Raw genomic sequence first — 12490 nt, 5'->3', positions numbered from 1 at the left:
ATATATTTTCTAAAAATAAAATTACTGGTGAAAAATAGGGTAAATTTTGTGGCATGTGCTTAAAAAACCCAAGCCATATCCCTTCCACGCTCGTATAGACGAGCTTTACGCGTTTGGGCTTTGTGTCTTGGTTCTATGTGTATTCTCAATTCTGGATAATGTTTGTCCTCTGGTCTCTACCATCGGATATGCCAATCTGAATATGACTTCCGCAGTGTTTACTGGTTTCAAATAAAATCTAAATTCTTAACAGGATTTGAGCAAGAGAAAAAGGAGGAAGAGAAATACTTCGAGACGGAGAAATGGTGGTTGCTCAGGCATGGGGCGTGAGGATCGCAGCCCCGACGCCCCAAGTCAGATACTCTTGTTTTGATTTATCCGCCAAGAAAGAAAGCAATCAGAGCTTTGTGCGTTCGTTTTTTAGCAAACCCATTTCGTGGAACTGTCGTACTTCTACGCTTTCTTGCCGTTGCTGTAGTTCTTCTTCGAATTGGGGTTGGAATCAATGGACCCGCACTTTCTCTGAAATTGAGCAGGCCGAGAGCTTCGTGTCGGTGCTCAAGGTATCCAAACCACTTCGATTTTGCCTCTCCTTTTAGTGTGCTCTCTAATTGAATCGTTCTGTTCAATTCCTTATTTTCCTTTTGTTCCTGTTCTGGTTTCTGGTTGAAGATTTTATTCGAGTCGTTATTATGTAGTTGTGCTGGCTAAATTAACTATTCTGATTTATTGAAGGATTGACCTTGACATTTCTTGTGTCTACCATGTGGTTATCATTCTCGGAACTGGAAACAAATGTCATTGAAACTGGAATGAAAGTACACTTCACACATTTGAGAAAATAACTCGAGTAGAATGAGAGTGAACCCAAAAGTTCAATCCAGAAACTACTTTAATCTGTTCCTCACTCCTGTAACTCCTGTATTAGCAGCCTTCCCTTTGTCTTAGCTTAAACATGAAGTGGTTCGAGGCCTCAATGATAAGCATCTAGCAAAATACCTATAATGAGTCGGGTTGAACCCTCTGTCAAGCCCAGAATGACAAAAACCAGTTGATTGAGATTTTTTTCTTCTGTCCAGTGTTCATGATTGAAGATATTTAAGGAATATATCAATTTACCATACCAGAAAATGTCATGCAGTTTCTCCTGTAAATCTTCCGAGTCTGAGTGTTTCTTTGTAGTTTCAACTAGAAGATGCTATAGAGAAAGAGGACTTCCAGGAAGCTGCAAAACTGAAGGATGCTATTGCAGAAGCAACATCAAAGGATGCTGTGGCCGAAATTTTGTCTGAACTGAAGGTTTGGTTGTTGTATAATTCAGAAGTTATGTTAGTTAAAGCATGCATTTAAGTTTAAAATTTATGCTTCTTTTTATGGGTGCAGAATGCTATTGATGAAGAGCGTTATCATGATGCATCAAGGTTGTGTAGGCTGGGTGGAAGTGGGCTTGTAAGTTTCATAGTCATCAGTTTCTGTACTTTGTTTATGTTCCATATTTTGCTAAACTTCTAGTTTTATATTTCATTAACAAAGTGCAGGTTGGTTTCTCATAAAATGCCTGAATATTTTTGAATGTGGTATTACCGAAGGCAACTTGTGGTGTATATTTTCATTTCCATTTTTTCAGTGTAGACACCAAAAATTAGAGAAAATATTATATATTTCTGTTTAAATAGGTAGACATGTAAGAATATATGTAGCTGTGCTTTTAAATTCACGTTTCTTGCATTTCTCATCTTTAGGCTCTGTATTATGTAAATATTTCTTTTTCTGGGGGGGGGGGTGGTGGTATTATGCAGTGGCATTAACGTGGTTAGACCAACATGATCTGCTGTGGAAGCCCAAACCAAGACATTAGTGGCGCAACCCAACCTTTTGGTCCAAAGAGGGCTTGTAGAGACTTATTGGGATAATATATACTATTTTGTTTGGGTAGATTATTTGGGATGTTTTATTGTGTTTTCTTTTTGAGTCTATTTTGAGATAGCATTCCCCCCCTCCTTATGTATAGATATGTGATCTGTGATAGATGGGAGTGGTATGAATTGGAGTTATGGGTTATACTTCTAGCGTTGTGTTGGTTTTATTGCGTGGTCTACTGGTGCCTGTAGTTCTTCTTCTTTAGTTCCTTCTCTCTTCTTGCAAAATCACACTTCTTCCATTCTTCTATGCTTGTTTCCCTCTCCTCTTTGTTGCTTCTGGTTCTGTCTTATTTATTTTCCTATCGATCCCTTCCTCTGCTGCCAGTATCCCTGTCCTGGCTTCCAGGGATACCGTAGATCTCATATTAGTTTCTGATCTCCCCCCCCCCCTTACTCCTTTCATTCTGAGAATTTTTGTTGACATGTTTGTTTCTTTTTTGTTTGAATAACACTTTGAATCCGTAGGATTTAGGGTCGGTAACTTGGCCCTAAAATTTCAGAGTTAATTTTTTTTTGGATGAATAAATAATTAAATTACCAAAAGCTAAAAGAGCACATACAAAGAGCACTTACAAAGGGAACAAAGGGGGGGGGGGAAGTCCCAATCAAGAAGGGGACAAATTTCAGAGTTATTGGTGCTCTATTGAATGATTTATCTCCTCACTTCTGATTTCTGCCTCTTGGTTGTGTATGGAGGTTGGAGACAATCTTTCACTACACGGTATTGGAGATAATCTTTCACTACACGGTATTGTCTCATTTATCTCCTCCATAATTGTCCAAGCATTGCCTTTGTGGACGGTTTGGTTAGTCAGTAATGTAATATTCTTCTCACATGGGGCTATATGATTTTATCTTATTTTATGATACTTGAGATCAGCTTTAGGAAAGTGTATCCTATTTTGTTGGTGGCAATCTTATCAGCTGGCAGAGCAAGAAACAGGCTGTGATTGCAAGAGCAAGTGCTGAACCATATTTCAGGGGCATGCATGGTGCTTGGGATTTGTGAGTTGCTTGGGCTTCAAGGTCTTCTGCAGGATTTGGGTAGTTGGGTCCCAATGCTAGTGATATTGTATTGTGACAGTAAATCTGCAATCAACGTTGCCTATAATCCAGTTCTACATTTTTGGATGGAAGATGTGGACATTGGTTGAAGGAGAAGCTGGAGTTAAGTCTTATTGTATACCTTTTCTGTAGACAGATGATTAATTACTAATATTTTTTTGCTAAAAGTCTTAGTAATAAGGTTTTTCATCCAATATTTTATAAGTTGGTCGTGCATGTTGTTGCACCGAAGGTCTGAAAATTTTTGGCGACGATTCGGACCCCGACATATTGCGGAAATTTCAGCGACATTTGACCTGGGTTTTGGTGGGATTCCAACGATTAAGGAGTATGTCGATACACTTGCCCATTTTCCACTTGATTCTCTGCCCGAATCTGTTCATGAATGGACTCGTAATATTACCTGAATTCTCACGATGGAGCAACGTTTGGTATACCGAGGGAAGCAGTTGCTTTCCCAGTGTGGTATTCAGAACGATGCTAGTCTTCAGCTCGTTGGATGAATGAGAAGCACAGAGTATCTTCGTTCCTGGCAGGTTGTCAATGATTCGGTCTCTATTTGTTGACTCTGTCGTGAGGAAATCCAGCCACCCTGTTCCTACAGATACCTTAGAGCTTGAGAGTTGAGGAGTTCTTGAAGATGACTCCCAAGGACGATTACGAAATTGTTTATGGGCATATTCAGATCCTTAAGTCTGCTGGAGCCCCCACTGCTCTCGTGATGCTCTTCCTTTCTCCGCTTAAAGGGAACAAGCAGTGCATAGAGGATTCAATTTGGCTTTTCTCGCACAGGATCAGGAAATACTACCAAAACCTGTGCAGGCTCACTGTGCTTCTATTGTGCTGTAGTTCTATAAGTTGCTCACCAGAACTTCTCGCCAAGGTTCGACATGTCGGTCCGTGTCGCCGTGTCGGACCCTGGCGACACGGCGACTCGGGCGACATGTCGCCAAAAGTCGCCCGAGTTTTGGTTGGGCATTGAACCCCTGTTTCAATATTTTGCAGGTCTGTTGTTGGAAATAGCATCAAGCGCAGGTAGATCTTCTCAGCTGTTTTCATTTTGCTTGTCACAGAGTTTCTTAGTGTAACCTCTCTAGCACCAAATTATATATCATTTGCATTTTGAGTCTTGATTTCAGTTCAAACCGGCCAAATGGGAAGCTCTTCTCCATGCTGCCCTGTTTACATTCCCAACAAAATCTCTGATCCAAAGTTCCAAACTATGTTCGCATTAACCCTTCGTGATGGTGAACACGCTCCTGGTGCAGCTATGACTGCCAAGCAAAAGCTTGATATAGCCAAGAATCTTGCAAAGCTCGGTGTCGACATCATAGAAGCAGGTTTCCTCACTTTCCTGCATCTAGTAAAGATGACTTTGAAGCTGTGAAAACAATTGCAGAGGAAGTTGGAAATGGTGTTGATGAGAATGGGTATGTGCCTGTTATCTGTGGCATGGCCAGATGCAGTCGTGCTGATCTCGATACGGCATGGGAAGCTTTGAAATGGGCCAAGAGACCCAGGGTTTTGACTTTCATAGCGACCAGCGAGATACACTCATACACATGAAGTATAAATTGAAGAAAACGAAAGTTGCAGACTGTGACGGAGATGGTGAGTGATGCCAAAAGCTTGGGATGAAGACATCGAGTTTTTATTTCAACCGTCGGCCGAGAAGTCGGCGATATTTCGCCGACTTAAGGTTTTATCGATGTCGCTAGGGGGTGTTGTGTCGCCCCCCAGCGACACGTCGAAATGTCGCCCCGTGTCGGCGATATATCGCCGACACGAGGAACCATGCTTCTCGCAAGGGTCCTCCGTACATTCGTCTGAATCTTGGTTTATGGTCAGCAAAAAATCACCAAAATATCATGAGATTTCAATAAAAATGATAAATTGCCAATTTCTTGGCTATTTGTCGCCAACATTTGGTAAAAGTCGTATTGCTGCCCCTTTCTGTGTCATCAGCTTCAAAACGCCGATTTTTCCTTCCTTGGTTGCGCCAACTTGAGGGGGAATCTTGTTATATGTTTGACAAGGGTAATTATGTTATTAGGGTTCTATTTTCCCCCCCTAGAGGCATTACCGTACTTATAATTTCTATCACTTTACTATGAGTAGAAGTGGCTAGTGTCTAAAAGACATGTCAGTTTTCTCCCAGATTTCAACCCTGAAAACTCACTAGATCCAATGCCAGATCTGCTGATGTGGACAACTCCTCGTGGAGCTAGGATATCTCAAAAACTGTCAAACTCTGAAGACACATCTTCTCAGAATATAAATTTAATATAACTAATGGTTGACAATCTATGTTGTTTGATGCAGACATAACAGATAAGTGTATATCAGATGTATAATAGCCTTCAAATAGCAATATTTGAAATTTTGAATCCTACTTGGGAGTAGTGCAGAATATACATAGCAGATTCAGAAACGGAGACCAAAACATTGAGGGTATTCTGAAGCCAGTATAAAAAATTAGAACCATAAAAGCATGCATTCCAGCTATGGTAGCATGATTAGGGAAGCCTCTACTGCAGGAACAGATTTGATTTTGATTGCAGGTCATAGAAGACAGTAGTGAGTCTATTACCTTAAAATGAACATCAAAGAATAGGGTATCAATACCTGGACTTCTCAGGGCAGGGCATTGGTTATTCACCCCACTCGTTGAGTTACCTCTACTGGCTGGTTGAATCACCACAACAAGAAGCATTCAGAATCACCACAGAACCAAAAGCAAAAGCCACATTTTTTTCATCAGTTTCATTTGCAAGGTTGGTCTTCCTGACAGACTAATGTTGAAGACTTGGAGACTGAGTCAGGTATTAAAAAAGAAAGTCCTAAACCTTCTGCTAAGACGATAATTAACAAGGTTACCCAAATTGACTAGGAATCTGAGATTCTGAAGAACACCAAACTTGGCTGGACTTACAGAATCCTTGTCCAAACTTAATAACATTAGAATTTTTAAGAGAAGATATGAAGACAATGAATCCCAGAGGTGCCTATTGCCTACCCATATTATAGGCCCATTCAAGTGCTGCCCCCCCCCCCCCCCCCCCCCAAAAAAAAAAAAAAAAAAAAAAAAAAGGTTCAAATACCCAATGCATGTAAAAGTCATCCATAATCCATCCAAAGTTTATTTCCACTACAATATCCTGCATTTTTTATTTTTTTTTGCACCACCCTTCCCCCCCCTCCCCCAAACAAAACCCAAAAAAAGAAAAAGAAAAACTTTTCTGTCAATTTTATGTCGTGTTTTCAGGTGTTGCTAGTCATCTATCTTACAATCCTCATCTTGTCAAAAACTCAAAATGAAAAAAACGTTACAGATGCATCGGATCCAAAGCATTTGCCAGACCTACAGTTGCATCCATGTTTTTCAGTGTGTTAAATGCAGTCTAGTTCTGCGGAATTAATGATGTTGGGACTCCGGGTCCTCACCCATTTTGCACCTGCATTTTAACTTTGTAGCAGAAGCAACATACTTGAAGAAATTTCTCAACGACCACAATATAATGTTTACATTGACTGTGATGCATAGAATACCATAAGAATCTCTGTTTATTGATTTACTGCTGAGGGTCAATTATGTCTTTCTATTTTTTTTCAGGTAGGTTGGTGGGTTGGTTGCTCCAAGGATTCTGATGATCCTTTTGGAAGAGTGGTACAAATAACTCCTGGCATTGGAAGATTTGTGGCAAGGTGTTACAGTCCAAGGTAGAAACATTCCTGCTTCAGACTTCTTTTTTGGCTGCCATAAAGCATTACTGATTATCATTTGTCTCAATGTTTCAGACAATTAGTTACAGGATCTCCTGGGACCCCATTGTTTGAAATTTTTGTCATCAAAGATGCGGATGAGACTTACATAACACAGGTATTGTTATAATTTTTGTATCGTAGTAACTATTTCATTTGTTTGTTGCATGTAATCTAGGTTTTTATAGCTCGGTGTAAAGGTTGTGCTGGTATACTGTTTGTCATTCTCATCTTAATCTCCTTGAAGTATGTTTTTCTGGTTGAAATCATTGAAAGGATAACCAACAGAATTGGGTTGATTCTCATTGACTGGGATTTATTCAGCTATCTTCCTTGTATTGGCTGATATCACATGTTTTAATCATATATGAATATGTGTGTGTAGCCTTATATTTGCTCAGAAAGGTTTTTACTTGAGGTTTCTTTTTTTACAACTTGAGGAAATCTCTGTTATGCTCATTAGTGGGCAGTGAGGAATGTCTACAAGCAATATATGGTACCTGTAGCGTACATGGGAGAGTCAGTAGGGTTCCCCTGTCACTACTTCAAAATGAAGTAATAATACAGAAGCCAGCTTACTTTTAGTAGAAGAAAATCCTGCAAATATTTAATTATGAATTATTGTAGGGGTCAATGCGGACTAATGTTGTGTCCTGCTTGTTACTGTGTACTGGAGTTTTGCTAGTGGAGGGTGCTTATGTTACCAGCTATGCAAATCACATCTGACATTGCATGTTTTGACAGGTGGTATCCTTGCAGAAGGCCAAAGGAAATTCAACAAATTCCTCATCAGCATCAAAACAGAGTGATGAGCCATCCAATGTTGGCATCAAGAGCAAACCTGTAGAAGGCATTCCGGTCAATGAAGAAAAGGTGGAGGGACATGAAGAGAAGAATGTAAATATTAAGGATGCTAATGAAGAAGGCATAAGAAGTGTCATTAGTTTTCTTAAAGATAAAATTCCTGGATTGAAACTTAAAGTCATGAACATTAAAGTTCCTGGGGAAACAACAGGGAGTAGCGACAATATGGAGCAGTTGGTGCAGGAAAGTAATGAGACCACAAGTTCTGCTGAAAATTCTGAAGATGAAACTGGGAACATGGATGATATCCAGACAGAGGAGATTGCTGTAGGAGAAGATACGGACACAAGAGAGGAGGGGAAGGATATGGCTATGAAGCTATTTATTGGTGGGGTTTTACATAACAAGGAAGATGGTCTTTCTAAGGATGAGTATGTTCGCCACCCAGCTGATATAATAGATATGAAGAGAGATTCCTTTGTACTCCATGTTCCAAGTAGGAGTAAGGATGTTGATGTTGGAGAGACTAAAGTGCCTGAGGTCAAAGTGGCTGCAGTTGCAGCTCCGGGTGTTTCTGAGCTCATGCCTCATGATGTTGCCAAGGCACTTTTGAATGTAGATAAGGTGAGGTTGGCAAAAGCTTAAGGCTGTTCTTTTTTGGTTTAGTTTAGTTGTTTATAATGATCTCATTTTGATACTTTTACCTGGTTACTAAAAGTATGTCTCGAGATCATAGCTTCTTCCCTTTTGTAACCAATAGTTAGGCTATCACGGTCTGGAAATGTTAATGGATGTAGACTCTCTAAGTTTGATTTTTTTATGTTGAAAGAAGACACATGACTTCAATGCTTGAATGGTCAATTAGATAACTGAGCCTCTTTACTTATGATTAGGGTGGAAATAATAAAATCACAAAATGACCACTGTTCATGATTTGTCTGGGTACATTTTTCAACACTTTCACCTTGTTGGGAATTTGGGATTCTACAAACATGTATCGATCACACTGCACACTCTTTCTCTTTGGTAATCAACAATTTAAGTTACTTCTTCCAGAAGTGACTGGATGTGCAGGGAAATCCTTAAGTAGGCTTGCTTTGTCTTATTTGTGTAATCAGCTCTCGTGTTACGAACATATATATATATATATATATAGGAATGCAGGTTTCCTCATCATGCTGTAGGAAACTATCTTAATGTCTTATAATTAAATTGCAACTACCCTGTTTTCTTGTTGTCCAAGTGTTTCTTCACTGTGAACGGACTGATCAATTGCTAACTTATTTTAGGTTTCCAGAGATGTCCGTGAGATTGTCAAGCTTGCTGTTAATCGGGCCCACAAGTGGAACAATCTTTCGGGGGATACGACTTTTAGTCGGATTGTGACTTCCAAAAATAATTTAGATCCCTTTGATGGTAATTTTAGCTAGCCTTGATTAATTTCCTGTGAAATTATACTACTCTTCCTAGGTTCATATCGCTGCTTTGCTGTTGGTTTCCTATTCAATGGTTAAATGGTATATTTGGGGATGTGAACTCCTTTTTGAAGTCCAGGCTTGTATGTGGGAGCATTTGGACCTTATGGCACTGAGGTTGTACAGCTGAGACGTAAATATGGTCATTGGCATGGGGTGGATGACACAGATGCTGGTTCAGATGTGGAGTTTTTTGAATATGTTGAGGCTGTAAAGCTGACTGGAGATCTAAATGTCCCAGCTGGCCAGGTTCGTAGTTATTTAACCTTTTTTGGATCATTGATATCTGTTTTATAAACATATTTATCTAGTACCATTTATTTTTCTTCTGCCAGGTTACATTTCGTGCTAAAATTGGAAAAGGGTGTCGTACACCTAACCGCGGGATGTATCCAGATGAGCTAGGAGTGGTATTGCCAGTTCTTTTAGGGACCTTAATTTATTCAGTCACTTTTGGTTCTTTTCCTTCTCCTATTGTTACATTTACCTCCAAGTTTTAAATAATGCTTCACTTTTAAAATGTTGAACATCGATTTATTATCTTCAAATAGGAAAAATGAAGCAATTCTTTTGTCTTTTGAGGAAATCGAATCATTTCAGTAACTTGAACTAATAGCCATATATTATAGGGTTACAACAATTGGTTATCTAGGGTTCTGCTTTTCCTCTTCCATAGGTTAATCCATCTCCCACCTTTCCTCTGTGAACCGGTGGTCTCTTTGGATATGGCAACTGATTTAAAGCTTAAAACTCAGGTTGCTAGTTACAAAGGTCAAGGAAGAATAGCTGAATTTGGGTTCCAGAATCCACGATGGGTTGATGGTGAACTGCTCCAGCTGAAGGGCAAGGTAAAAACAACTACTGGAATTTAGTTATGTCTCTACCACAAAAACTGCGTGGAGGTGCATACTTTCTCACATCCAGTTTCCAACTTGTTGGGTTTGCAATGTTCCTGACTCATCTTCCTTGCTGATTGCTATTTGCCATTGCTAAAAATTAGACCATTGACTATTTACCTCTTCAGTGTTGGCCAAATCCATATGTTGCCAGTGATTACATGAGTGAGTCAGTGTTTTGGTTCATTGATGTTAATGGTTTTCCCTGTTACAACTAATCCATGACACAGCATTTTTTTTTGACCGTTTTAGTCCATTGATTTGGAGATGGAGAGAGGATGCCAATCTTAGTGACTCATCACTAATTATGGTTAACTGATTATTAGAATATGCTTAACTATGTCTTTCTTCTTCAGATCCTCGTTGTTATCCTAAGTGTACTTGCTTATTTATCTTTGGTAGTTAGGCCCAAGGGAGAGTTGAACTCATGACCTCATAATTATGGGGGGGGTTTATCCCTACCAACTGAGCTAGCAAGGGGATAGAAAAGCAAAATTAATTGTTTCCTTGTATGTTTATATAGTGAGTTTTAATTTCTGTATAGAAAGTGACAAGTGAAGCATAAAGTATTGCAAGGTGGAGAGTTGGGGTGTATGGTGGGAATTTGCATATCAATGTTTCTCATGATATCTGGTTTTATGATTTTAGGGCTTGGGTCCATATGTTAAAGGCGCAGACCTTGGCTTCCTTTATGTTGTTTCCGAGCAGAGTTTCCTTGTGCTATTCAACCGCCTGAAGCTACCTGAGTGAAGTCATCTAGCATTCGTCGCTAACATGTTATGGAACTTTCGTTCAAGAGATACGGGCTTCCTTGTGACAGATAAATATCACATACAAGGATTTCAATACTGAAGGCTTGTTTTGACTGAGGAAGGGTAGTTTCATCTCGTAAAAAGTATGAGCTCTTAATTTTTGTCTATATGGAATTGTACATCTTATGTTCTGTTTTCTGGGGTTTTCACCCTGCCAGAGGTGTATATCATATTGCGGCTGGCATCATAGTATACTATACTTCCATATAAACAAATTCGAAATTGTATTCTGCCTATCTACTTCTTTTCTGGTTTTTTTTATTCTTTCTTGTGCTCCCAAATGGATGTGCAACTGGATAGATCTGCTTGGCTGCAAGTGCAGGTTCCCAATGATCTTCTTGGCTGGTCCAAGTACAGTACTGGAGTAACATTTTCTTTTCTTGGCATGCAAATATTAAATCAGGAACTGCATGTACTGTGGAACCAAGCTGAGGTGGTCAAGGCCAGTGCTTGTGTTATTGTCTTATTGGCGTGGTTCCGTGATTCCAACCTTTTGGAGCAAGTCACGTTGTCAGTTCTGATCCAGCCAGGAAAATCCATTGATCTGCTTGACAAGGTCATCTACAAGTGATGAATCCTGTGCTATGTAGGATTACGACCTAAACTCCTACAAGTTCAAATGGTCGGGGAATAGAATTTTGGCCCAGAACATTATTTTCTCTCTCTCTTTTTTCTTTCTCTCTGTCGGGGAAAAAGAAAGGATTGGAGATATGATCAGGAATATGTGCCTTTTCTCTTGGAAGAAAGCCTATCATCGAAGAAACCTGGGAGAACTTTTCTGGTTGGATGTTTATGAATCTAGGTATCTGCCACTTTTTTTTGTCCCAGGAAACCTTTTTACTGGTGGGGAATGGGGATTCGAATCCAACTTTGGCCCACTTTTCACTTTGTACCTCAACATTTAGCATTTAGCAAATGTCGAAACAATTGCTGTGTTCTGGTGCTCACTTTGGCTGTTTTAACCGAGCAGCACTGTTGGTTTGTGTCGTGGCTCTTGAGCATAAAAGAGAGTTCTTAAATCATTAAAGGTTCTGCATGGATTAAACAAATTCTTTCCTTAACGCATGTGTTTTTTTTTTTTTATTACTTCCAGTTAGCTTTTGGGGATTTTTTTCCTAATTGGTAGCTTCATCATAGTAAGCGGTTGGGACCATTACTTAATACCACAGCGTGGAATTGTGACCTCTTTATCAAAAGTTGTGGGTCATTTCCGACTCAGCTACCTGTAAATGGTAAAGGGGCATACCCACACTGTGGGGTTTGGGGAAGGGACTTTCTATACCCCTGCCTTTTGTAGAGAGACTGATTCGAACCCGTGACCTCCAGCGCACAATGGAGAGACTCCACCATTGCGTCAGGCCCGCCCTTCTACCTGTAAATGGTAGTTTTTCAAAGTTTTTATGTTGCTTAGACTTTAATTGAGATTTTTTTGAATCTTATAATTGGAGTGGTTCAGCGAACATTCTTACCTAAACAAAGAAGTTCAATTATCTTACTAGTAAAGGGATGGTGGGGCATATAGTTTACCTAGGGTAAAGGATTATGCTCTCTTATGTATCCTTTCGTCATATATTTATGAGAGATCTTATCTTATAATATTTAGAGTTTTTTTTTAACTTGTGAGTCCCTTAAATAGGCGATAAACTAATGTTAGGTTTTCTTAGTACAATATGTTACGTGTGATCTTAACCAGCGCTAAAGTGCCCCTAGGTTATTTAATACATTGTGTTAATATATGATTTAATTTTTTTTAT

At 39.5% G+C, this 12490-nt stretch overlaps 1 protein-coding gene across 1 annotated transcript; it reads left to right on the top strand.

Annotated features, from left to right (window-relative positions):
- Positions 1 to 108: 108 nt before the first annotated feature.
- EX2 (UvrB/UvrC domain protein (DUF3506)) lies at positions 109 to 11672 on the top strand. The gene is made up of 11 exons (XM_089148753.1): positions 109 to 563; positions 1183 to 1299; positions 1384 to 1449; positions 6601 to 6707; positions 6786 to 6867; positions 7494 to 8177; positions 8843 to 8969; positions 9108 to 9277; positions 9364 to 9438; positions 9784 to 9876; positions 10573 to 11672. The coding sequence occupies exons 1-11, from the start codon at positions 303 to 305 to the stop codon at positions 10672 to 10674; spliced, it is 1884 nt and encodes a 627-aa protein (XP_089004879.1). The 5' UTR covers positions 109 to 302; the 3' UTR covers positions 10675 to 11672.
- The last annotated feature ends 818 nt before the right edge of the window (positions 11673 to 12490 follow it).

Source organism: Hakea prostrata, chromosome 3 (genome assembly GCF_041222555.1).
Source record: "Hakea prostrata isolate BN-2017 chromosome 3, UWA_Hpros_2, whole genome shotgun sequence".
In the NCBI taxonomy this organism is placed as follows: Eukaryota; Viridiplantae; Streptophyta; class Magnoliopsida; order Proteales; family Proteaceae; genus Hakea; species Hakea prostrata.
The sequence above is the reverse complement of the archived record's forward strand: the minus strand, read 5'-3'. Positions and strand labels throughout refer to the sequence as shown.

What these genes read in the sequence shown, in the direction of transcription:
- EX2 (XM_089148753.1), top strand. Translation starts at nt 303, where the DNA reads ATGGTGGTTGCTCAGGCATGGGGCGTGAGGATCGCAGCCCCGACGCCC. An exon ending in CACTTTTGAATGTAGATAAG is followed by an intron (nt 8,178 to 8,842) that starts GTGAGGTTGGCA and finishes AACTTATTTTAG; the next exon opens with GTTTCCAGAGATGTCCGTGA. An exon ending in ATCCAGATGAGCTAGGAGTG is followed by an intron (nt 9,439 to 9,783) that starts GTATTGCCAGTT and finishes CTTAAAACTCAG; the next exon opens with GTTGCTAGTTACAAAGGTCA.